General features: G+C 39.3%; 1 protein-coding gene across 2 annotated transcripts in view; it reads left to right on the top strand.

The window, feature by feature from the left end:
- The window catches only part of GABBR2 (gamma-aminobutyric acid type B receptor subunit 2), a 477,515-nt gene that overhangs the window by 426,578 nt on the left and 23,148 nt on the right, over window positions 1-27,789 (top strand). For both annotated transcript variants that reach the window (XM_086469193.1, XM_086469192.1), the window contains exons 14-15: window positions 12,972-13,082; window positions 26,483-26,707. In XM_086469193.1, the coding sequence (XP_086325319.1) occupies window positions 12,972-13,082; window positions 26,483-26,707 (336 nt within the window). The remainder of the gene's footprint in view (window positions 1-12,971; window positions 13,083-26,482; window positions 26,708-27,789) is intronic.

The following is a 27,789-nucleotide window of genomic DNA, read 5'->3' as shown; positions in this document are numbered from 1 at the left end:
TGCTGCTTAATCTTACCCAGCTATTTAGGCTGGTCTGGCTCCAAGGAAGTCCTCTAGCACTGCAGCACGCGGTCGAGTGCAAAGTGCCAGAAGGCCGCAACTCCTGCCTCTCCTATAGTCTTGTCACACTGCTGCCTTAAAGGGGATATGGTGACAGCATAATAATTGCTCAGGTAGCTCAAACAGAAGAGGTGACAGGCTAGTGGCTGTAGGTGGATGCCGCAAAGGAGGTGAATGCCAAGTCAGATGAACCCAGCTGACACCAGCCGCCACCGTTCAGAAATACGCTGCCTTCCCTGCCCTCGTGCTGATGTTGCCTGCCCGCCTGTGCTTGTCTCGTCCTCTGCCTGTCATTCAGTGAGCAGGGAAAAATGGCGTGGAAGGACAAAGGCACCGATCCGCTTACAGATTCTTTTCAATGCCTTGATCTCAGAAATGGAAACTTGGATGTAAGTGTAAGTTGTCGAGGGGCTGTGCTGAGAAAGAGTTTTTGAGGGCTTTCGTGTCAGCTCTAGAGGTGCTCTGGAAGAATTACACATGCTCACCTGCTAAAATAAAATTGTGTAATAGGCATTCCTAAGAAAATAATGGGAGGAATGATGAAATCCCTAAGCACGCCCTATTAAAAAAAAAAAAAAAGGATGGATAGATTCAGAGGACAGTGGGAGCACTTTGCCTCAGAAATAACCGCCTCAATGAATTCTTCAAGGCCAGAGAAGATTACAAGCTTTGCTGCCAGTACTGGATCCTGAAACAATTCTTTTATATTGACACCTGACACATCTGTACTGGGAAGATGCTTGTAGGTAAGATCATCTGTGTCTACCAAGACACCTTAAAGTTCACATGACAAGAGTAAAAAATGTACAGCTATAGATATGCACTGTATATTTAGTTATGCAAAAAAATATGAAAATACATAAGAGAGTGGGTACAGAGCAATGCTTCCTGTAATTCCATAGGTTGAAAATAAGCATTTTGTCTCATCCCGATATTTTAATGCAAGAATTCACTGAAACATATCTTATAAATAAGAAAATACACTACTTTTGTCAAGAAGATGTAGGAATTGCAAGGTAGAGTAGCTGCGGATTTATGTGCTTTTACTACTTATATATCAAACATATGCTTCAAAAGCCAAAAAAACCCAACTTTTGTGATATGGAGCTTAGCAATGTAAAAAACAATTCTATGGAAATATAAAATGGATTTTATGGTTGCTAGGTTTTGTTTCACATTGGCTTGCTTTCTTATCAACTGAAAATTCTTCTGTTGTATACCAGAGCAAAGGACCTGCAACATTTAAAGTGTGTGGTAGACTTGTGTTAAATGAAATCTGGCCTGACAGATGCTGAAAGAAGATAAATTATTTAAGAAAAATGTTGCATAAAAGTTTTACTGAACTGAGAGAAAGAAAAAATTCCCATGACTACCTGCTTTGCTCTGAATAACGTCAATAGAAGTGGCAACACTGAAATAGCTATTTGTAGAAGAAAGACGTAATGGAAAAATCAAAAATCTCTGTAACTGCTAATCTTTTTGTGTTTTGGGGGCATGTAACTTTCAAGGTAGCTTAATGCAACTATTATTGGTTCTTGCTCATATCAACTATTCCTATGAAATCAGAAGAAATACTTGGTGGAAAAAAATTCAGTATTACCTGTTTTCTTTTCTACAGCTTTTAAACTACCTTAACATCTCTTTACTCATTTAGAATAGAGAAAAGAGAAATTGAGAGATTTTATGGCATTTGTGGTTTCATATATACACTCTGGTCTAACTTGACCTTGAGTGTTATGGAGGTATTAATCCTGGATGTGGCTCCAGGGCAACCATGACCAGCATAGTGTGCTCAGTTCCACTCTTCAGAGTTCAGGAAACATGCTGGTCCAATAGTTCAGTGAAGAGCAGTAAGACTTTTAAAGAAAGATAAAGCATGTCCATAGTGAAAACCACTAGGAGCTCAATATGTAGCTTATCAAGGTCTACATTAAGAGTTTACTGGGCCAATATCTGTAAATACCAACATAGGAACAAAATTTTGTTGCATAGCCTTTCAATTCATTAGGCAAAATGTGGTAAGAACTAAGGGAACTTGACACTAAATTCATTTTAGAAATGAGGAGCAAAATGAGGGCCATTTTTTTTGCAATCAACAGAATTGACTCAGCAAAAGTTATATACGTTCAATGTCACTGAATGTTTTTTCTAAAAGAGATGTTTTATTTCAAACTGGAGTTAATACAAAAGAAATCTACATCCTATGTTTTGCTGAAGATGAGATAATTATCAAAACGGCCTCATTTAACTGTAATGCCAGTATAACCACGGAATCCTAAGCCTCATTTCAGATTCCTTCTTTAAGGCAGGAAAGGCATTGATTTAAGATTCCAAGAGTAATTTTAGTTTGCAAAGGGCTATGTCTTTCACAGCTGAAGCAGGACTCTACAGAAGATGAAGGCATACTTTGTGTACCTTTAATCACCTGTACTCACCTCCAGTCTGTAGGCTTTGCTGGCATAATTCTGCCAGTAAAAGTGGTAAAGACGTGTGGTTCATTCATTGGTGTCATTCTGCTCTAGGAGCAGTTACACTCTCAAGTGTGAATCTTCAGAAGTAATCTGTCAAGGCCATGGATTTACAATCTTAGTGCTGATGATATTCCTTAATTTAGGTATTGAAATACTGTTCTCAGAGAACAGTGAGTAGTCATAAGATTTATATACTTGTAAGAAAAAGGTGGTCTCAGTGTGTTTCCCCATGCAGAATTATTTTGGTAGAAAAGTGCTAAACTGCTCCTGTTGACCTTTGTTAACTGAAGAAAATCTCTTTTTAATTCAAAATGACCTTTCTTTTCAAAAGGGAGTTAGGTTATATCAAATAAGGTTAACAGTTTTAAAAGGTCAAAACCAAATTAAATCTTTTGAAGTAATAACAATATTTCTGTTGACCTGACCTTTATTTATTTATTCATCCATTCAGTTTTTGGATGATGCTATGTAAAAATGTTTATATCTGAGACATTATTGGTGTGGCAAGGTGGGAGAAAAAAAATTGAAGTCTTCCAAATTCTGAGAGACAAATGTTTTCATGAACTTCCGTATATTAAGATGCACCCTACATTTGACTCTCAACAAGAAATTACAATTGCTTGTAGACAGCACAACTTTTGTGATGGGGAAGTTGAATCAGCTAATTCTAGAAGAACTTTGGATGAGATGTAGGCGCTTCTGCTACAACTATTGTGATGTAATTGTGAGAATATACTTATTAAGCTAGTTTTAGCATTTATAAATTCAAGATTTGCTCAAAATGTTTGAAAACAAAGGAAAGACCTCGACTTAATACAACAGTTTCCGAATTATGTCTTAGTGCAATCATAAAAACTGCAACAAAATCCTCCAGTAGTGGGTTCACAGTCATAAAATATCTAAGCATATTTTATAGTATAAAAGAATAGGTGAAGAAATTAAAACATCCTTCATGTTGAGAAATAATCCTTTTTATTTGCCACAGCCCAGAAACTATTGATTTGTCAGTGCCTGCAGAGGGGGACAGTGGTCTCCACTGATATTTGCCTCTGAAAATATCATACAACTCTACTTTGTGCTTCTCTCTTCTCCCGCACCTCATATGTCTGTATTTAAATCCTGTTAGGGAATGGATTTTTCACTTGTTATCACTGCAACACAAATAGGTAATATATATTGTCAGATCCCATAAATCAAAGGAATTATGGAACTAAACAGAAAATATAAGACGATTATAGAGGTGAGATTGTTGCCTTCCTTGGCCCAACTAGCTGGGCACAACTGAGGACCTTGTTGGGAGGAGCAACAGACAATAGATTCTGTTCGCTGTTGGGTGCAAATCTGGCTTATTTACAGGAAAAGTGCTAAATCCTGTTTCTGTTAGTGCCACAGAAAGAATGATAAGTCATATCCTTGCTTACAACTCAAAGCCTGTTCACTAGAAAACTGTCTGCAGAAAGAGCCTCGACCTTGGTTCCTGTTGGGGCCACCCTGGCAGTTTGTCTCTGCCTGTCCTGTGCGGTTTTGCTCTACTGTCCTCCTTTAAACTTTTGCCGTACTCGCGCATCAACGCTGTCTGTTTCCATTACCGTAAGCAAGGAGGTATTGAGTTGCTTCGGCCACCAAGAAGAGTGGCTGGTGTGGCCTCCAGCACAGCAGGAAATCTAGTTAGAAAAGAGAAAAAAAAAAAAACAACTCTTTTTTTTAGAAGAAATTGCAAGGCCAGCTGGTCAGCCGTGACTCTGGGCGGCTTCACAGGAAAGGAGGGGAAAATAGTCTTCTGTAGTTTGTGAAGCCAATACCAAGAATTGCACATTTCTGGAAGAATCTATGTGGCGCAGGAGGGTTTGGGTAGTAACAAAGGTTTTCATTCCTCTAACCTGATTTTCTTATGTATGTTGGGCTTTTGCCCTCCCTTCAAAGAAAAACTCCACATGTTCTACTGCTGAGAATGCTTTATTAAGTCTTTGTAACACTTGCCCCACTGCCTCCACGCACATACGCAGAAACGTTTCATTATCCAGCCCCTAGATGTGTAAGTGGGGCAACATTCTCTGAGGAAATAACATGATGTAAAATTTCTGCTGAAGAGATCGCTGAGGGCAAAGTGGGAAGATTTAGTCACAGTTGTTTGAAACACTTCATGATACAAGAGAATTTTGCCTTTTCCCTTTCATTGTAGTCTGCATTTTTTTGCAGAGATCACGGGGGGTTCTTTACTCGATCTAATCTATTGTTTTGTCTTTTACATTAATGCAAATAAATGGAACTGCTTGGATTAGGGGGATGATAGTAATAAAAGTACCCACAATTCTCTGGAAACCTTTTGGGTCTCAAAAAAAAGTTTCATTTAAAAAAAAAATGGAGCACCACAACAACAAAATAAAAATCATTAGGTAAAGTGATGTTATAAATAATGCTGCTGAGAGATTTTCTCTGAAAGGAAATGTATGGACACATTCACAATCCAAGAGTTTATAAATAGCTCTTCTGTCATTTTATCATCTTTCAATCACACTAACTTACAGTATGTATGCTTACTGCTTTATGGAATTATCTGGAGACAGATGTGGAGCTAGAAAGTAGGTTTGTTTTAAAGATATTACAGTGTGACTGTCACTGTGACTGTATTACTAGACCTTATTGTTTTGGGGTAGTAGGAATTACGGTGGTTATCTCTAACGTTTTCTTTTTTTTTTCTTTATCTTTCTTCTTTTGCTCCAATCTACTTGTAAAGTTAGACCTAGATTCTGTATTTGTAGCAAGTTGAGTGTTGTAGAATAACTATGTTGTTATCCTTGAAGCCCCAAAATATGTTAGTACTTTTTTCCTTGGCTTGTATGGTACATCTGTTTTACGTTTTAGAAAACTGAATTGGAAAAAAAGTGACCAGATAAAAAATAGGGATATACACGTCGATATTCCAGCAAGTGTCATTTCATTGTGTGATGATTTCTAGCTAGCCAGCCATTACAGAATTACTGTCTCATGTGTATGCTGTGCTAAAGTACCACTCGGAATGAAGATATTTTAGGAGTTACAATGTAAACAGAATTTCTTCTGTATGGTTGGAAGAGTTTTATTTTTGAAGTTTTTGTGAAGCCAGGTCATGCTTAAGTCCAGTCCATTGACTGAGGTGGGGTGGAGAGCTGAATCTCAGTGTAACAAGAAGATAAATGAAGTAGAAAATATCCTGTAATCACCCTGGATAACCTAAAGATACCCTTTGCTTCACATCGCAGGGGCAGGGGATGTGTATGCAGGTCTACCAGAGAAACACCCTGAAACACTTCATAGCGCAGCTCTGTGCAAATCCTCCTCTGGAGGACTCCCCCGAGCCACCCCTGCTGAGGGTTTGGGAAGAAGGGAGATTCTGGGCCCAAGGCTGACCACTCTCCCACACAGTTCCCGCCTGAGCCTAAGAGTGGGGTTGTAGTTTAGAAAAATACTGATGGACTGCATTGCTGCAGTACTCATCACCACTGGAACCATTGGAAACTTCAAGAGCAGTCCTTAGCCTCATTCATTAATGAATTTGCAGTGGCTGAAATCTTCTGTTACAAACTAAAATAAACTTAAGGATCCTAAACCTTTCACAGAGCACAGAGCCATTTTTTTTTGTTGTTGTTTTGCGTTAATTTGAAATGCCAGTAATTTATTTTTAATCTGCATAATGAATATAAATAAATGCTGTTCTAAAAGTTAGTCACAATCTAAAAATCACACGTTTTCATTTTAAATAATTTTGCAGGGGGACAGCGTAACAACTTGCAAAACTGATTTTAAATGTAATTTCAAGTCACTAAATTTACTGAAATTGAGCCTTTTCCAAACAAACAAAGATTGAAGTAGAGAAAGTTTTCCTGTACATTTTTTCCAGTAAATTTCTAATTAAACTTAGAATTTTAGAAATTCCTAATTCTAATTTCTAATTAGAAGTTTACTTTAGAAAACTTCTTCTGTCTCTGGAGCAATAAAAACTGGAGTGAGAATTTTTATATTGATCAGTTATCAGAAAGAAAGATATTTTTCCTAACTCAAAGAAGTAAGGCACAATAGGCTGCATTCCGGTCAGATTTCCTAGACAATTTGCTTAGCCTTCATATGGCTCCTCCTCCTCATCTACAGAAATGAGGTAACAGCTGCCTTTTCGATAGTGCCGTGAGCATTAATCCATCATTCCAGGGTAAAGTAAGTAAATCCACAGATGAGGGGGTGAAGCAGTTGTAACTATTTTATCAACTAAATTTTTGTCTTCCACCTCAGATTATAGAAAAAAAATCGAAAAAAGTAACATTCCTAAACTTTTGATCCTTAAGAGAAGTTCTTCTGTTCAGATGGGAACTGATACAGTATGCCATCTTGCTGCAGTTGTGTATTCATAGTCATCAGCTGTAAATGTTTTTACAACTATAAATAACATTATTTAAACAATTGGGGGGAAAAAAACAAGCTTAGATTCAAGTCTAGCATAATTTTCTCGTTGGGGCCTGCATGAGAGAGCATCAAGCATGCACACAGGATGCGGTGGATGTTGTGGTTCCTCAGAACCTCAGCCTTACCTTCTTCTGAGGTCAGAAGGTTTATGTTTCTCATTTCTCTTGCAGGAGTCACAGAGTGGCCAGGTGTAAGGATAGTTATTTAGTGGAAAGCGTGCTTTTATTAGCAGAATCCTGCATTCCTATACTGGAAAACAGCCCTTGCTATATGAAATAGTACTGTGCTCACCTATTAAAAGTTGATTTTCTGTTCCATGATTAAATTGTTCCATGAGTCTGAATCAAAGAAAAGTACATGAAGAAAAAGTCTTTAAATCAATCACTGTCCTGGATCATTAGACTATTACAGAAATGACTGAACTTCAGTTACCTAGAAAAGACATGAAATTGGTCACTGGACTGCAAGAATCCAGTAACAGTTTTGTACTCAGCTGGGCTACTATACACACACAATGTGATTCGTAATGTATCTGAACCCAAGCTCAGATACGAACAAAGACAAACAAGCTTTTATTCTACGTTGCCTACCAAATTTTTAACGGGAAGACATTCCAAGCAAGCTATCCCAGCTTAGTATTGCATTTGCTGGTTTGCATTCGTAGAAGGTATGACTGCACAAAGTGAAAAATACATGAAACAAAAGGGATCCATTTCCTGGCAAATCTCTTTTTCGTATCAGAGTTGTTTTTCTCTAAAAACACCCTCGAATTATTAAGTAACTGAAAAATAGACAGCCGCTGATCCTTCTCTTTGTCTTTTCATCGGTAATCGAGAGCCTGGCTACAACACACTGCATGTGAAAACTGTTTAAATCCTTTTGTGGAACACCTTTCCATAGAGATATGCAGTTTAGCACAGAGGAGAGCCTGTTACAGTATGCAAGTAAATTTAATTTCATACAGAATTTATAGTGTAAACTAACTATAATTATCCTTGCAAAGAGAAAAAAAAAAGTGAATTTAAAAGGAAGTAAGAATGATCTTCTAATTTAGCAAAGTCTGGGTTTTCAGCTAAGGAATCACATTTGAGCTCCATATGACTGTTAAATGTGCCAAATTAAAAATGCCAGAGATATCTAATTCATGCTGCAGACTAGCGATAGTATACAGTCGTTATGCCAGTTAGATGGAAGCAATTTAAAGGGAAAATAAAACAGAGAGTGGGATGGTATATGAAGACCATTTAAACAGTGTGGCAGAAGACTATGATCCTGTATTTTCCCCATACTATGGGAACCGCACGATTTATTTTAAACCTAGTAAACAGAAGCTGCAAGTATTTTCCTTATGTTTCATATCAATCTTTGGAAGAGACTGAGGCCTAATGTGCTGATTTTCTCACTGATGAAAGTGCAGCAGCAGCATTGGCAAAATGTCACACTGGAAATCTGCTGCAAAGTTCCTTAGAAAGCTTGCCGAGGTCATCCACCTGTGAGCTGTGTTACACAGCAGCACCACAACTCTGTAAATAAGGATCATCTGCTGTACCAGCAACGGGACCTGAAGAGGTGACCACGTAGAAGAAGTACCCTGGGAAGGTCAAGGACTTTTGGATACTGTGTGGTGGCCCAGTCTGTTCTTCACAGACATTTGCTGGATGAAATGCCTCATGGACACAGAGCCTTCCTCCTTTTAAGACCTGTGTGGAGCTAAGAGAAAGAATGACAATAAAGACACAAAGTAGTCAATGATACATTAATCGTCATAGAAATATCTCCCCACAGCACGGGGTCTTTTCCAAAAGGATTTTGGCCAGTATAATGGCCACTAAGAAACTGTAGTTATAGACAAATAAAAGGAGATAAGAGCTGTCTGTGTATGGATCAAATGACATCATGCCCAGAAGGCACAGGTGGCTCGGGGTGATTTGCCCTATCTTCCCACACCTTAGCCGGAGAGAAGGAAAACTGGCTGTTACACTGCATACGCTTCTTTACTCAAGTGGAGCCAGATCCTTAAAGCAATTGTAGATAATTGTTCAAGGAAAACCATGCTTGCACTTGAAGCGCTGCCTTTCTGCTTCCCTAATACGGGCCACTCTGGAAAGCAGCTTAAACCCAGCCTGGAGTTTTGTATTGCGATCCATAGATGGGTGAAGGAAACAAGAGTCTCACTGCTGCTCAGTTAGTCTGAGGAGGTGAAGGAAGGCAGGAGGCACTCAGCAGTCTGTCATTGCCCCTGCCAGGGTCCCTCCTTCAAATTTCCCTGCCAGTTCCAGGCAGTCTTAAGCTTCACCCCTCGCTCTGGCAGTACCCACCTAAGCCATCGCTCACCGATTACGAGGAGCATCAGCCAGCCCACCAGCAGACTGAAGAGCAAAGCAAATGAAAAGGCAACAAAACTACAGAATCTACTCATAGTAATTTTGACATGCACAGAGAGCCGATATAAACATTCTGTCAGTAATCTGTTTACTGGCTTGGGTTGCTTTCTAGACCTAGCAGATCTCATGTGAAACAAGCATTTTACTGGTGATGATACGCAACTCTTGCATGAAGTGAACAGATTAAACTGTTTGTGTTCAACTGCCAAAAACACTCCAGAAATTGATGTCAATGTCAGAAACCTTATTAGGTTTCAGAAGAGGTAGGAGAGCTTCAGCCTAATCAGAAGATAGGAGGTCTTCAGGCTTTTGAGAATGACATCTGAAGGGCATTTAGATTATTTTCTATAAAAGGAAAGGGCAAATTTCCAGTACATATATAATCACTGGTAGCATTTATGTTGTCATCTGTCTAAGCAGTAACAAAGTGCACAAATGGTGGATGATTAGAGAGGTCAGTGAAGTGCTTCATTCAGCTGTAATTGTAGAGTTTTTAAAAATTCTCTTGCCATCAGAAAATATCATATGGTTTTTTAACCCAGCTTTTTGCTATGATTAGTTAATTCATGCAAAATCAGTGAAGAAACAGAATGGCAAATTAAAAGCAGTAAAACAGGAATGTCATTTTGCAGTAGCGATAAGTACTCAGCAAAATCAGTTCACTGTAAAATTACTGCTACCTGCCAACGCTTAACTCCACATGCACAAGACCTCAGCAAAATTTTGTTTAAAATACTACTGCTTTTCCAGATCTGGAAAGTGCTTTGAAAGAAGTGCTGCCCCATTGCTGTCCCAAAAGTACACTTCTGCTGATGCTACAGTCTATATTCTCTTTTCCTGCTCCCCCTAGAGCACTTTGCAAGTTTTTCTTATCTCACATAGAAAATCTGAATACACAGTTTTATTTCATTAACATAATTTTTAAATTATCATTGCCTTACAAAATCTGGCAGTCTTCCTACTAAGGAAATGATGCAACTTCTTTCTCTCTAATAGTACTTGAAAACAAGTTGTGTTTTCTGTTTCATCATTTTTCTGCCCAGGTCTCTCAGTTTTGAGTAATGGATGGACATATGCTTTACAATTTTGAAGCAAATATGCATTAGAGAATAACTACATATTGAAAATAAAAAATATAATCTGCCACTGACCAAGTAGGAGTGTTCATTTCAGTAATCTTCAAAATGAGGAATAATTCCAGTTACTCACAGTTGGTTAAAAGTGGTGGAATCCTTCAGACTAAGTGTAAGTGGAGGTTTCAGTTCAGCGACAAGGGAAACCAACAACATGGCATTGTCCATTGCACCAAGTGGAAGTCTACGTTATTTATAAGCTTTCTTTTTTTCACAAAAGTATGAAACTGAAATAGAGAGAATACATGGCAGAAAGGATGCAGAGCGGGGGAAACGGAGAGACAGTCTTGTGCTGACTCCCCAGTGTGAAGGGGGGGAAAAAAAAAAAAAAAAAAAAGACATTCTGATGACCACAAGTTTAAATTTTCTGTAATTCCCATAATTCCAGACCACAACGGGTGCAACTGTTGCCATACTGTAGCAAAGATGGAAAAAAAAATTTTATAGCAGGCTTAGGTGTAGTTTAGAATTCCAGAAAAAATATCTGTACATTTGTACAGTCCTCTTCACACACGAGTTACAGATTCAGAGCTAAGAATGATTTGTCTTGTGAACTTTACTTCATACTAGTCAAAAGCTGTGGTGAACATAGCAGGCTGTAACTTTGACACAAAAGGGTACTTTCTGTTCAGTGCACCTGAGTTTTAGTGTTGGGCTTTTGTCATTGATGAGGGAGAAGGAGGTAGTTCAGCTAATCCCCAGACAAACATTCGTAGCGTCTTAAATATTGTGATGATACTTAATGTTTGCAGTCATTTCAATTCTTCAGCTAATGGTTGTTTGCTCGCCATCAGCAACCTTTAGGGCAGAGTCATAAGCTCTCTGGGAGAGTTAGTATTGCCTTCTTGGTTGTTATTTCTCATTTTATTTTAAGACACCTCTTTTCAATTGTATTTATTCTCCTGTTCAGGGTTTCTACATCAGTCCAGGATAGGACAAGGTTTTAAATGTTAATGTCTTGCCTACTGCAGGGTTTACAAAGAAAATAGTGAATCCTTTGACTGCAGTGCATAGCACAAGGTTGGTTGGGTTTTTTTCCCCCCTGTGTCTACCTCCTTATTTGTTACGTTGTTTATTTACACTGTATGAGATCAGTGGCAATACTTCACGTACAAAAAGACTTATGGAACAAAGTGAGCTGCAGATTAATGCAGTGACCACTGAAATCCGTAGCAAAATTCATACCAGCATCAGAGGCAGCAAGGATAAGCTTTAGGAAATTATTCACATCTCTCTAAAGTCCTTCCACATACAATTCTACATTTCAGTTGGTGAAAACATGATCTTTCCTTTATCTCATATAATAGTCATTATACTTCTGCATGAGACCTTTTACATGTGTTATTCATCAAAAAGGGAAATTGCAAAGCCCACTGGGACAACCAGGTACAGAAAATTATGTCTGGGTTGATCTTAGTTTAGCTGAAGTTCAGATCCAGTGTTTCAAAGTAAAAAGGAAAAATAGCTTTCAGTATTTCAGTGTTTTCTGTAAAGCAAAACAGACAGTAGGTACACACAGCTCAGAATAGCCAACAGGAGTATTCTGCAGTATCTGGCTGAAACAGGAGCTCTTAGAGTCACAGACGAGAAGCACCGTGTGTTCTTATACAATGTACACCATCAGAAAGCAGTTTGACCAGACCCTAATATATATTCTAATTGTAGACAGTATAGTAGCTAGTACCTGTTTGCTCTTTGTGTCAACTGGGTTTTCTCCTGTTTTTAAAAAAAAAAAAGGCAAGGGAAGTGGGGGGGTGGCTCTTGCAGGTTTCTCTGAGTCTTAACTACAACTTCTCCCTCGTACAAACAGTCCTGATAGCCTGTGAGTCCTCTTGATTCCGCACTTTTATGCCATCACCTTTTCGAAATAAATGGAAAACTGCAAAGCTTCCAGAAGTATTAAATTTTGCATAGGCATCCACTTGCTCTAAAGGACTTTTTTCCAGATTTTTGATGATTTATACTCTCTTCTAAGCTACTGCTGTAGTTTCCATAGTAAATGGTCTTTGATTTAGCTCGTGGTTATCAATGAAAAAACACCTGATGCACAGCAGTGTTTCATACGCTGTTTATCAGCCATTTGCCAGTGACACAAGAACTGCAGGTGAAAGGAAGGATGACTTTAAGTATATTTATTTTTATGCCTGTGCATTCAAGCTGTTTGCCTTGTAGAAAAATTAGATGCCTTGAAGCTGATAAATGTGACTGACACTGCTAACGACAGAGTGACTTCAGACATTTTCTTTCTGGTTTGCAGTAGAGGTGACCTCACCTGGTGGTAGTTATCACGCAGTTGTTTCCTCAGATCTTTGCTTTTCACTGTATTCCTTTGCAGGTTCATGGGTCTGCGTTCATCATGAGTCACTTTAAAGTTGTCCACTCTGTATTCTGCACATCCTCAATCTCCTGAGAATAGATTTAAGTACCTCTGAGGTGTGAATACAAATGAAATCTGAATCCAAATATTTCATCTTGCATTTTTGCAGCCGGACCCTGCGGGCAGAGATATCTCCATCCGACCAATCTTGGAGCACTGCGAAAACACTCACATGACAATTTGGCTTGGGATTGTCTACGCTTACAAAGGGCTGCTGATGGTAAGCATAGCTTGTTCTGCACCACACTGACTTCAAGCTGCTGTTTACTGGTAGGCATGAACCAAATTATATTTGCTTTCCTGTTGTCTGGGAGTGAGTTAAAATTCCTTGAATACATCTTTTATGATTGGACCTGTTCTAAAGTTCATTAGATGGTAATATGTGGGTATATTCACGTGTAAAATAAATAAAACATTAATAGCACTTAAGCTGAATACTAACAAACCAAGAAATTCAATAGTGAAAAGATGGGTCTATGAATGAGACAGCTTTGTAAACAAAGAAGCCAGGTCATCCGAATTCCTTTAGGTGGAACTAGGTTATTCTAGATGTTTGCCTCTGAGGTGCAGATGTCCTTCAGGAACAGTCACAGGAGATGCAAGATTAATTTGGAGCCTGAATCAAAATAACATTCTTCAATTCAATAACACTGAAGCCCACTTCCACAAAAAGATTCAGTTACTAAAATGGACCTCAGGAACTAGGAATCCTGAACCTTGATAGTTAAAAAAACCTGTAAAGGTGACTATTAGTGATTAAAAACTCTGAAGCCTGAAGGTTTTAAAAACATCTGATTTACAGCACTGACCAGCTGAACACCTTTCTTGACTTGAGCCCCATCTGGATCCTAAACCTAGATAAACCTTGGATGACACTGCCCAAAGGGTTCAATCTGTTCTGTGTATTTGTAGCACGCCTGTTCTTTAGGATACCCGTGAAAGACTGGGTCAGCTGCTTCCACTCGGTGTAGTTGGTGCTGCTGCCCAGGGGTGAAGTCGGGGAGAGGGAGCTGCTGGTGCCTGGAGTACTTGTCTTCCACACCGAATGCCTGCTCTGCTGGGCTGCAGGGTCCTGCTGCTTTTCATGCTGCTTTTTTTCAGGCTGAAAGATCTTTAACTATGCAATACGAAGTTCAACATCTGGGGTTGTTTTTTTAATTCTAAACAGCCAATATCTTTTGGGTCAGACTGGTCTGCTGGGGAGTGCCTACAGGCAGAGAAGGCAGTAGCACCAAGGGTCTCCAGTTCCTGGGTGAGAGCTCTGATCCAAGAGCTACCAGCCAAAGGAAGCCTTCCCATCTTTCCATTTAAAAAACAAACAAACAAACAAAAAAAAACCCCACCAAAAAAAAAAAAAAAAAAAAAAAAAGCAGCAACTTTGGGCTTAGATGCCTATTTTTCAGAGAACGACCAAGCAGGCTGCGAAATGAAGACCTAGGACATACTTGATCCCCACAAAGGGATCAGGAATTAGGAGAAATTCCACATCTCAGCCTGCCTTACTGGACAGCTCTGTATTCTCAGTAACCTCAGCACGTAGCACAGCATCAAGGGATCTGTGTTTTGAAGGCAAGGATGCCAGAGATTAGGAGCCATATCATTGACCAGCACTGGGGCCACAGTTTGACAGTAGGATATAACTGTCCATTGGCATAAAACATCATGCTTTATGCAAAAACACAGCACACCACCCAAAAATGTACCAGTACATTGCATGTGGAGCTTCTTTGCACACCAATGAACTAGTCCAGCTGCAAATAAAAGGGAGCAAGGGCTCCTTTGGGCTGTCAGAGCCCCTGTATCTGCAAGTCCCCGTGTGGAGCTGGGAACTTCCAAAATTCTACTTACATTTCTTTGTTTGGTTCTTTCCATTCTACATAGTGCAATTTTCTGATTTTGTCTCTTTTTAAAGCTAAATCTTCCAAAGAGATACAGCTAAAGTGGAAAGCATAGCTTTAGTACCCAGTTGCTGACAAGGTATTTAACTTTATTGCAATATTTACATTTTATGCGGTGATGGTTTTCTCTGTTAGGTCATTTATTTATCTTCAGGGATAAAGTTCTTAACTTTTCACCCATTTTCTAGTACATTATTACTGGTTTGACATATCTGTCAATAAATTCCTGCTCTTCACTTGGGAGAGGTATTTTCACTATTTAACTTTACAAGATTTTTCTTAGACAATTTGTTAAAAGGAACAACATTTTCCATACTTTTTTTACTTTCCAATCTTCTTGGATAGAAATTTTGAACAGTTTGTTTTGAGTTCTTCCAGGTAGAATTTGCCAGTGTTCCTTATACAAATGATTAAGACATTTTTCTCTGTGGTTCTGTTTGAAAAGTAAACAAGTAAATATGTTTGGTTCACTTAGAATGGTGTGAATGAACAGATCAAATTAAAGTTCCTTTAAAAATACTGAAGGATTCAAAGAAATGGTGGGTTTTTTTTTTTTTACGAAATCGTGTTTTTTCAATTAAAAATTAAAGAGGGAAAATATCATTATGTATTTTAAAAATACATTCTCAGGTAATTTTCTTTGAAGTTTCTTTCGAGATTGATCTGTGCTGGACAGTAATCAAACTGCATTGGTTCTCACTAGTCCTTTGCCCTGGATTGGTTTGTTGACGTGGGTGTTGTACTGTTTTCTACAAGATCCGTGACTCTGTTTAAGTTTGCAAATGCCATTTGGCATTACTCACTCTACTCATTTCAGCACACAATGCTTCATAACCGCCAGTGAAATACACAGGTTTTATTACTCCAGTGCCTTTTTATCACACAAATTACTACGTATGAACAAGGAAGATACTCTTCTGAATCACTTAAATAATTGCTACGGTGAGTTATATGAGGACAACAAGATTGATGCGATGGTGATTTTTTTTCTCATCACCAAAGGTGTTTCTGTACGCCACACATACCTTGCCTTCAGAACAAAAACCAGACCCTCTCATGTTACTGTATCATTTTATAAAGGTTTATCTAATACAAAATTCTGCAGTTTGTAATAATAAATACTTACAGCTAATTTGACATGCTTTATACTAATGAGCTAGTATTGCTAATTACTTACAATGCAATATTTAAGGTGAAATGGCTTAGTGATTTACTCAGGCCAAAATTATTTACAGTGACCTCTTGTTGTCTGAAAATGAGAATAGAAAAAAATGGGTTAACCTGCAAAAGTATTTTTCTTTTTTGGCTTGAAGATATAAAGCGATACTGTCCGTTCTGATGACTTACATGCGCTGATGCAGTGAATAAATCCGTCAGGGTTGGGCAGAGCACGGAAGGGCCCACAAGGCAAGGCAAGGCAAAATAAGGGAAGGCATTGCTCGCCAGGATGCACAGGTTCTTTCCGTTGTAAAGTAAGCAAACATTAGAAGTCAGACTCACAATTCTTCGGTTGCCTTTGAAGGGATGTGAGGAAATGCTTACTAACTGCATGAAGGCGTCTCAGTCACTGGATTCAGATTCCTCAGGACTGGTGACTAGAGAATAATAGGAAGACAACCATCCTAAATCTTGCCTTTGTTGTTGCATTGGTCTTCTTAGTGTCCCTGGCCAAGTCCCACCATACATATGGGACTCAATTTTTTCCCCACCTCAGGTTCAGCTCCTGAAAGGCCACATACAAGTTCAAGGTTGTTCTGTGTGTATGTGGTGACCATCAGTTGCAGTATGTCTAGCTTTTGATTTCTGATGATGTAGACATGGTTGAAAAGTGCCTTTATTTCATATATTCCAAAGAGTGACAGAAATCACACCAGTGGTGCATTATTAATGAGTGCACTAACATCCTTCTGAAGGGTGTGAATTATTTTCCTGATCTCAGACAGAACAACACCAGATTAAGTATGGATTGGACTCTACTAGAGCACGTTCCTTATTAACCAAACGCACTGGACTTGTCTACAGTTGCATTCCCCTCTTCCTGATAATGCATTTAATTAATGCTAGACTCAAGGTGTACATATGTTGGAAGTTCCATTGTATTGCTGACATATTATTACAGTTACCTATTATTCAGCTACTGAGAAACAGGCTTTTAAGGCCAAAGTGTACTTTCAGTTTGGCTGTTGCTCTGCATATCAAATCTTACTTTTACCCTGTAAGTGTTAATTGAGAGGGTTTTAAGCTATAATTAATATTACTGACAATTCTGATATACAGTTTTTAATCTGTGGTCCTTAGCTAACCTTGCTAAGGATGAAAACATGGTGGAGATAGGAAAAACTGATGTATATACATCATGGGACATGGTGAAGGTCGCTAAGAATAAGAAATTTAATTCCTCCTAGTGATTCATATTCCAGCATTCTGTTTTGGTCACTGTAGTTGATATACTGCACAACAGAACTCCGTGATTAATTTATGAAGCCAAATAAAGTATTAATTAAACTAAAATATGTCTTTGGGATAAAGTTCAATCTTAATTTCAAGTCTGAAAGAATCGTCTGCCCCCTGAGGCTCTCTAAGCACCGAGTTGAGTTTGTCTAGCTCTGACTTCCAAACCTTGGACCTTAGTGGGTCTTGCATATATGATATCTCTCTTTCTCTAAAATGACCTGATGCCTTTACTTCTCAGCAAACTACCCTTAGTTTGGTCAAATTTTGTGACATTTCTAAAAATCTTGCTGCTTTATGAAAATGGCATCTGTTTAGCATTCTCCACTTTTGCTTCCCCTGCATCGTTTTCAGCCATGATGTTATAGCCTTCTTCAAGCCAATGTACAAATATGGGACAGAATTAGGTTAGGAATTTTTGGAAACCTAGCCTTTTTTTCAGTAGCTTCTCACTGATAGTTGCACATTGAGATCTATCAACTAGATTTCAATCAGTTTAAATTTGTTGTATTGATTTTGTAACGTATTATTTTAAATAACAATACCACACACTATTAAGACAAACGCTACAGAGAAATCCAAGTAAGCTGCATAAATGTGATTATCTTTATTCAGTCTTGCAGTCTTATTAAAAAAAAAATAATAGCATGTTGAATTACATTGCTATCTTTTTTTTTTTTTTTTGGTCATTTATTGCCTGAGTTCATGCATCAGCCATTTCATTAATTTGCTTAGGATAGAAATTACCGTAATAACTCTGTAATCACTGAAGATGTTCCACTTTCTCTTTTCCCCTATGGCCTCTTTATATCTTAATTGGAGCTTTGCCAGAATTCCAATAAATATCAACAGTTCAGCCCAGCGGTCCAGACAACTCTAAATCAGTTCCTAAACCCCCTGCATATGTTACCAGATCTCTCTGATTACAACAGCTTGCCCTGACAGCTTTTCAAGAGCTGTTTTACTGCTGGAATAAGCTACATTTCAATGTTTTTGCAAGATGTGAATGCATTGTTCCATCTCTGTATAAACATGGGACAGAAATATTCATTGAGCGTATCTTATCGTGCATCATTACTGTTGAATTTGTCATCATCCAAGGAATGAATCATTATTAGGATTCCTTTTTCTTCACATAAATTCTTAGAAATCCTAATGAATTCTGTTAATGCTGCTAGCCATTCATTTTCGATTATGTATTTAACTTCCCTTTCCACTATCTTTATTGTAGAAATTTAATTCATAATCATTATTTTGAATTTCCCCTTTTTAACCTTTGTTACAACCTGTCTAGTCTTTGGCCAATTTTGTTGCTTGCTTGTTTTAAATTCCCCAACAACCAAAACAATTTTTAGGGTAAGGAAAGCTTCTTTACACTTAAGAAGTTTAGGGCAGATCATTTACAGCACACACCCAAACATCTTCAGTAGCTGTTTGTAGATAGTCCTGTTGCTTCCTCTTCTCCCTTCTCCAATAACTTCCTTCACTTTGATGGCTAAGCCGTAAACATTGTTTTTCCAGTGTTTTCATGCATTTGGATGTGGATTTGCAAAAGGGTGGTAAGTACCATAGTGTAGTCTGGGCTGCAGTTGGTGCCCTGCAGCACAGCCCTTCCGCCCTTGCCTTGGTGGGCAGGAGAGGAGAGCGTCTTGGCCAGGGTACATGGTCCTCACTAGCCTGAAATGCCTCTTCTCTGAACTCCAGCAGAGGTTGGTTGTGTGACAGGCACCAGTAAGCAAACCAGTAAGCCAAAGTCCAGGCAGCTGTTAGCGTACACAGAAGCAGAAACTTCGGAGCTAAAAGCGTTAAAGCACATACAGATGATACCAAGGGTTGGCCTGACCATCCATGCTGGATGTAGCTTCTCACTACCACTTCAGGTGCTTAAGCCCTCTCTGTACACCTAGCCCAGGAGCTGCTAACGAACAGTACAGCTGGGGTGCGTAACATTCACTCCTCTGTTTTACTGTTTTACTACATTTATTCAATATAGATTGGATATAAAGAACCGGGGGGGGGGGGGGGGGTCCGCTTTAAGGAAAGTGAAGGAGTGGAGCAGATTGCCCAGAAAGACTGTTCAGCCTTCATCCTTGGATGATTTCAAGACCAGAGTGGATAAAGCCTGGTCTGAGCTCACAGCTGAGCCTGCTTTTAGAGCAGGAGGTTGCACTAGATGATTTCTTCAAGTCCCTCCCAATTACCTTATGATACTATATCAACAATAGGTCTTATTCTTAATTAATCTCTTCATCAAATTAATAAATTTTATGTGTAGGAAAATTTAATAGTCTCCAGATTGTGTTAAAATTCCTAATTATTTTCTGAAAATATTTTTGCTTTTTAACACATTGAGTTGCATTCTTTCCTAATTCCCTTTGTGATCAGAAAGTACTCAGAAGGAAGGACTGCCACCTTCTCAATTTACATGGTTCGAACTCATATTTGTGGTGGGTTTAGCACCAACCCATCTGTCCCATCCTACAATCATTAGAGATGAAGATAATTAAGGTCTGTGGTGGGGGAAGGTAGTTTATAGTGGTACCAGATATTTGTTATATCTTTAATAAAACATGGATAGTGTTTTAGCATCCAAAACATGAGTTACCATATGGTTTTGTAGGATAAATTTTTCCCTACTATGACCATAAGGAAACTTCAAATATATTCTTGAAATATTGCAGATACTGCAGTATTCCCTTACATGTCTCTTGGCATCGATTTTTATATAGCAGAAATAGCTTTAAGTTGTAGCACACAGTTGTTTTTTTACCAGAGATGTTTGATCATTTTACAGTGTTGTGATCATCTGTAGTAACCAATCATTACAATATAAAGCTATTCCAAATGGATATTCCCTAATAACCAGTTGTGTATTTGTTTCAAATTAGTTGCTATAATGTGTTTCAAGACTAAGCAAAAGTCAAGACTTTCATGGAAGAAAGTCAAATACAGTCTGAATAGAAAGAAGGGAAAATATTTTATTAACCTGTTGATTTGGGAGGCTGGAGTATGAAGCCGAAAATTTTATATGGGTGCATGTTGGTGTCCATAGCTTTGTGCTGCTGGTCTTCCCTCTTGCCCTGGGCAGGACCATACTAAGTGCCTTGCAGCATAAAGGACTTTGCCAAGACCTTTATAAAGAAAGCCCCTCAACTGAATAGCTGAATATCATGTCTTGCAATTAAAAAAATATTTAGCTATTACCCTAATGCTCAATAGAAACATTAAGCTTCCCTTTAGTACTGTCTATCCAGAGCAGCTCTGTGAGAATGAATGAAATACACAGCTGGCTCCTACCAGATCAGGGAAGTGAGGGATGGTTTAATGTCAGGTTATGCTGACTGTGAAGATGGAGACTTACAAGGGTGTGGTTGGTCTTTCAGTGTGCTAACCTTACTTAGTGTGCTGGTGATTAAAAAAAAAAAATCACTCTTCTATGCATCTTCCTGAAAACTGCTCAGTATTTTTTACTGCCCAATTCTCCAGTGAAAACCTGAAAATCAAAATGTCTTTTTTTTTTTTTTAAAGTTTTGAAAATTCTCATTGAAAAAAATTCTGCAGTCATTTCACTGAAATAAAAATATGTCTGTCTGTGATGGTCTGAATTTAATGAATGAATATGAGTAGGGAAGGCCACAACTCCAACTTTGCAGTAACTTCAGACTGAGAGGTCCTCACAGGCCAGAACTGCCTTTGTTTTAAGGGGTGGCAAGAGGGGAATCTCCCAGTAATCTAGCTAGAAAAAAAATACCAAACAACACAAAAATCCCAAAACCAAACCAAACCAAAATCCCCAGATGTAAGATCTTTGAAGTTAAAGGCTTGCTTTTGTTCTTTCATGCAGCACAGCAGGGTTATGATCCACAAGTGAGCTCATTAAGTTCTACTACAATACAGTAATTAGCTGCAAAGCTGCAGCCTGGTCCAATACATAATCTTTCCAAAACCATACCCTCTAGTTATTGGCAAGCATGACTTCTGACAAGATTGGAGACTTTTCCTCTGGTATTTCTCTGCTCTTGTCTGATATCCTCAGTATAATTTTCCTTCTTTATCTTTCTTTCCTAATACTACTTGTAACCCATTTCAAAGTATAAGCAGACATGACTTTGAAATGAAACATATAGACAAAATAGATTAAGGGCAATACAGGACAAGAAGGAAAACAGGAGGATAAAAAATTTCCTGCCTGTCATCTGCCAGTCTCTGTAGTCCAATAGCAAATTAGGCACTTGATTGTATTAATATGTGTTGTGGATCAGTAAGCAATCGTTACTGTGCTTAGCAGTAACTCTGGTGAACAAGATTTGAAATGAACTAGCTGGTAGAGTTTTGAAAAACAGCATTAAATGTTTTCCAATACTTCAGCTACAAACACTTTTATTATATTCCCAGCTATCACAATTTAGTTAGTACAGGATTTTTAAAAATGAAAGTTTGCCTGTTGAACTCTGTAAACAGAAATGTTGTATTCTCCATAGTCCCATGATCCTTCTATGATTTTAATACAGATTTCTCTTAGTGACCAAAATTCTATCTTTAATCACAGTGGTATAATCCCCTTGTCTTCACATACTGTTTTCCTCACATTTATACAATGGTTGTCTCACAGGCTTTTTAGGTGCACTGACCACAAAGCCTAAACCCACCATATCAACTGCTACAAAGGTAATGCTCTATATCAGTGTAGTGTCAAATGGAAGCTGCCTACCCTCAAACAAAAGGTGAAACAAGCTATTCTTGCCTATACAGCCCATACCTTCAGAAAAAACCCAAACCAACATTTTATGACACTTGCTACATCAACAAGATGTGTATTTAGTAGACCAAAATGGGAGGAGCCTTTAAGTTAATGACTAACGATGTAAGAAGCCTTCCTCGTTGCATTCTCAATGTGTCTTTGGTTGCGATCCCCAAAGGGACTTAACCATTAGACTTGACAGAAGGCTGCTGTGCTCCTTAATGTATAGATAACTGCTTTCCATAGGAGAATGCACACCCCTGAGTTATTCAAACTCCATCTGTGATGCACAGGATCCATCAGGAGCCTCAGGATGGGAATTGTAGCTACCAGCAAGGAGCTGCCTAAGCGAGCTGGTATGAAACAGTGGGGACAGATGTGTCCTACCCCTCTCTGAATCTAGCACATTAGCACTGCTACGAGCTGCCTGGCTCCATCCCGATGTGTTCATACACGCCTTCTCTAAAGACTGTTTAATCAAAATTCTCAGCAGAGATCAGAACTAACATCCCACGCAAGTGCCCAAGTAATTAAGACAGTCAGTCTCTCATTACATAAAATCTGACAGCTCTGAAAGAAGCTTGAGATCTCCTTCTGAAGGCAGCCTCTACTCTGGGGCTAGGGAGCACATCTCAGGCAAAATTTGGAACTGTGCCATGTTGTCCAAACATGAAGCTATGCAATGGTCATCACCAGCGTCGTTGTCTTGAATGAAGAGAGGTGCTGCTGTATCTTGTGTGGGGCCCAAGCCAGTAGGCACACTCTGAGAAAGCCTTTGCCAGCTTGAGACTTCCAGGAGCAATAGGAGGAGAGACAGCTGCGTTGCAAATCCCAGCAGGCAGCCTTAAATATCAAATAGTCCTTAAATTGCACAGCAGTCTCAAGACTTAGGTGCGCCCAAGCATAATGAGAAGCGTGATTTACATACCTGGGGAAGATCAAGGTTTAAAGTCTGGGTACCAAGAGTAAAGAGTGGCTGAACTGGGGTACTAAGGGTCTGGGTTTTTAATTGGACCTCATAAGTTTCACATTGAAAACTTGTCAAGAAATCACAGAAATCTGGACCTTTCAGTAATGACATCTGTATCCCGTTCCTCAACCAAGCCATTTTAGAGATTTTCAGGATTTTTGCAGTTGTAAAAGTGAATCTTTTGTTTGTGCAGATTGGCTGAGCCTCAGGAAGGAGGACGATAAGAAGGGCAGATGAAGGGAAAGCAAAGTGTCATATTCCCTCAGGAAGGCTCTATCTCAGAGAAGAAAGCTTACCAAGCCCATGGAGCCCTGCAGGCACCTGTAGCACCTGTAGCAGACAAACAAGGAGCACCTGTGTGATCACCACTGTCCTGGCAGCAGACTGAGGAAAACGCTTAGATTTTATCCACATTTGAGTCTCAAAGATGAGCTGTGACTTATAGAAAAGGCGAGCTCTCTTCCTGAGGCACCTTTTACCCAAAATGCCAATAAAACCCAAAAACAATGCTTTCAAATTTATAGTGCATCATTCTAAAGAACACACTTGCTGCAAGAGCCTCTCCCTTTCTTTAACTATCGTATAAATAAATATCTTCCTTTCATCTGGAAGATACTTAACCATTTTCCGTGCTGTTCTCAATTATAAATGAGAATGGGCCAAACCATAACCCCCATAACACTGTTCAAATGATCTTTTTCCATTATAATTTATGTTTTAGATCACTTTATAACTGCTTCGTCTATAAATTCATGCCCATTATTTGTAATAACTGATGGCCTCATTTAAGTATGTTGGCTGTATTCCCAGAATAATGCTTTTGGAAGGGAATCTGTTCATACTGGGAGAAGTGGGGGAGAACAAGGGATGACCTACAACCCTAAAAATCTCATTAATAATTAATGGTAGCAGGAGAAGATAGAAATCTTTTCCATAGTTAATCAGGGTCTCATCCCTTTAAAAACATGATATAGATGTACACACAAGGATTCCTTCTACCCCTCAAAACAGCTCAGCCCAGACTAGCCTGTTTGTCAGTTCAGGAGCTGGCAAAGTGTAAATGTGCAGCACAGCTGAGCTGCGCAGCAGGGAGTGCAGAGACGGCGGAGTGTCTGGAGGAATAAGTTTATATCCTGAGAAAAAAAAAGGTATCACCGGTGTCTGTCCCCAGAGCAGCCGGGTCAATATAGTAGACAATTTGCTTCTGCAGAGCCTGTGAAGGAGTTTGTACATTCCCTGCTCTGTCTATAGTGCCAGAGCTAACAGCAGAGGAGAGCTGCCCGCTTCCTTCCTCGTTGGAAGTATCATCTTGGTTACCTGAGGGGTCTGAAAATGTGTTAGGGGATGAGCTGTTTCTCTGGCACAAAACTATCCATCTCAATGAATGGCTCACCCTCCTCAGCTGCCCTACCTGAGTGGCTCTGAAACCCCTCTCTGCTCCACGTGGCTGTCTACATATACCTTGACCCCTCAAGAGCAGCCCCCTGCCATGATCCACCTGCAGCCCAAACTACTTTTCTTCCTGCACTTCTTAGGCTGATGGAAGGGCAGAGGAAGAGGCAAGGGACCGGGATGAGGTGTGGGTTCTAAGCCCTACTAGAGGAGATGGGTAAAACAGAAGAGGAAGACCTGCAAGAAGGAGGCAAGGGAGTGCCCTGGATAGGAGCACGTCCTGCAGGAGCGTGTGGAGGGGACAGGTTGGGAATGGTGCTGAGGAAGACTTGGGTAAGGATTGCAAAGGCAACTGCTGGTGCTGTTGCTGGGAAGGGACAATGCTGCCTAAATATCTTGATATGGATTGCAGCAGTGATGGCAGTGTTGGAAAGTGGGTGAGTAAGAGGCTTGCCTGGGGTAGGCAGCACCTCCAGCCCACTACACCTCATGGGCTGAAAGCAGGTGCTTAATCCACCAAAGCCTTCCAGCCGGGTCTGCTCATGAACATGTGGCAGGGTAACATATGTGCTGTAGGCAAGGGAGTGAGCCAAGCTAACAGCCAAGCTCAGCGATGGGAGGGCAGCGCTGGTGGTTCGGCACTAACTCCCGGTTTGAGGTGCCTGGGTGAGTAGGTAGGTGGCTGCAGCCTGCTAGTTTCTGTGGGAGTGCAAAGCAGCTGAGTCACAAGTGATTTGGTTTGTTGCCATTGTTAGTTGAGGTAAAAACTAAGCAAATATTCATGGAAATTGCAGTTATTAATGTCCAGTTGTTACTACAGTTGAAAGTACATAAGCGCAAAACTGAGTCTGCACAGCAAACGTAAATCTGTCAGTTCCCAACTCTCTTGTGCTTGACTGGCAACCAACCAGAGTTCTTCTAGTCCAGGTTATTTGCCTTTGAAATTTTTAATGTTTATTCCCACAGGAAAAAAGCAGAAGGTAAATTTTTATCAGGCAACTGCAATTAATCCCCAAATGGTGTCACTATAGGCCTCTGATTTCCTGGGTTACTACATGGGTTGCAGTTGTATAAAAGAGAAGAGTATCTCCATGACATGGCAGTGGACAAATGTGATGGTCTGGAAGGAAAGGTACCAAGGTCAATGGAAGTGTGATCAGAAAAAATCTAGAAAACACAGAAACCATGTCTTGGGTCTTAGTGGTGGTTCCTCTCTCTGTCCTCCCCTTCCTTCTAATACCATCTGCTGTCTGTCATTCTTCTCAGGGCACCATGCACTCTTAATGGGCTTTGCCTAGACTGTAGGCTATAGGCTGGGTTACCTATTTAGGTCTTGAGTTCATTTATGGTGTTACTGCATTGCCAGAATTTCTCTGGGGAATGCAAGAGAAAGAAAATAATCTTTTGCAGCAGTTCATGTTGTAGAAAAATCTAATTAAATTTCAAGGGATGAAGATGGCTCCCTTACGCCAAAGACTTTCCCCTGCTGAATGGCAAAAACGTATTGCAAAGAACAAAGGGGCTAAAACTTAAAAATACACTGAAGAAAAAAGCAAACAAAAAATTGCCACAAGAATGTTTTATGCCAGAAATCATTAGACAACTTCAATTGAAAGGCCATTACCAACTCCCACTATAATAAAAGACATTATAATTGCAGTCTGAACAACTAGGGTGACACTCTCTACATTCTGTGTTTGTCTCCCATGGGACAAATCTTGGCACTGCTGTTTATTAATGTAGGTGATAATCTTACAATGAATGACTGGATTGATAAGAGTATATTGAGAACAGCTGCTAAAAATAGCTAAAAGAACAACGCACATTATATCTTTACTGGAATCCTTGAAAACAAACAGGAAAGACTGTCTTTAAAAATTACTAAAAGTATAAAAATAAAGATAGCTATAGCATTTAGAGAAATTTGTTCCCATCATGACTAATTCCAAGTTTCACTTTTTTCTTGTGAGAGCAGGAATCCATCCTAGTGAGCAAAACAAATCACGTAGGTAATTAGATAGCGAGTAAAAGGTAGGTGTATATCTCTGTATTGTAGTATCAGCTATATTTGTCAAGTTAGAAAACTTACCTGTTCTAAATTAATGCTTTTTCTGGATGTCACACAATTCCTCTTATAATCACCTTTTTTCCTTCTCTTCCAATTTCAGTTATTTGGGTGTTTCCTAGCCTGGGAGACACGAAATGTCAGCATTCCTGCTTTGAATGATAGCAAGTACATCGGAATGAGTGTATACAACGTGGGGATAATGTGCATTATTGGTGCTGCTGTTTCATTCCTTACTCGGGACCAACCCAATGTGCAGTTCTGCATTGTTGCTTTAGTCATAATATTCTGCAGCACCATTACTCTCTGCCTTGTGTTTGTACCTAAGGTAGGTGAATTTATTTAGCATGGGTCTGGATTTTTTTCCTTCTGCTTTGTTATTGTGATTTAACATGTAAAATTTCATTGTCTTTCAAGTATGGGGGATGTGTGTGAATTCTAAACCAAGCCCATCTATAACCTCTTGTCTCTGGATCCTGAGAGGAAGAGAGAAGCTTCATGAGATTTTGGAGAAAGTGGAATATGCAAAGTTACAGGAGTGTGAATATACATGCTTCTAATGCCTATTCCTTTACCGAATCTGTGACTGAGGAAACAAAGGTTGTTTCCTGTAATTTCAATGGAATATTCTCCATTTCCATCTTTTAGGAACTTTTTGGAAAGGGTGATAAGTGGGCATTCAGGAGGGACAGGTCCAGTTGTCTACTCTGCCACATTTCTTATATACCCTAAGCAAGATAATCAGCATTTGTGCTTCTATACCTACAAAACAGTAGGACCTTTTTAATTCACTGGCATGCTGTAAGGTCAACTGCGTTGAAACCTCTAAGGCATTCAAGTGTGGTGGTACAATAGGCTTTATCAGTACTTCACAGGGAAACTGTACGTCCGCTTCAACTGCTGACACTGAAGATATTAACGAGTCTCTTAGTGGACTAAATGAGGCACAGACTGGAAGGCATATGCTTTCATTTCTTTTTGCTCTTTTGGGCGGTGAGGATGTGCATCTTTGGAAGAACTGAGAAGACACTTACCCACAGAGGGCTGGAACTTGATCATTTCACTTGCAGAGTTAAGCTTTAGACATGAGTATGACAGAACCTGAGTGAAGGGAAAACTGGTTTCTACATAAGCTCACTTTAGCAAAGCCTCAAGTTCCGGAGAATGTATTTGGTTTTTTGAATAAAATGTGAAATTGTATTCATTTGAAATGGCTTGCATAAACCTAGCTTATCACCCTGAATCAGATGCGTACACAGTTGGATGTCTGAAATATTTACAAGAGTCAAGATGCAGATCCTTTCACCTCTGGAATCTGTTTTTTGGTGTTTCAAAGGAGTAATGATAAAAAGGTTGTGACTCTTTACAGGTCCATGCTGAATCAATGTATTAAACAAATTACAGTGAATA

The sequence above is a fragment of the Leptosomus discolor genome, chromosome 8, assembly GCF_034619465.1.
Source record: "Leptosomus discolor isolate bLepDis1 chromosome 8, bLepDis1.hap2, whole genome shotgun sequence".
Taxonomy (NCBI): Eukaryota; Metazoa; Chordata; class Aves; order Leptosomiformes; family Leptosomidae; genus Leptosomus; species Leptosomus discolor.
This window is presented reverse-complemented; position numbering and strand designations above follow the sequence as displayed.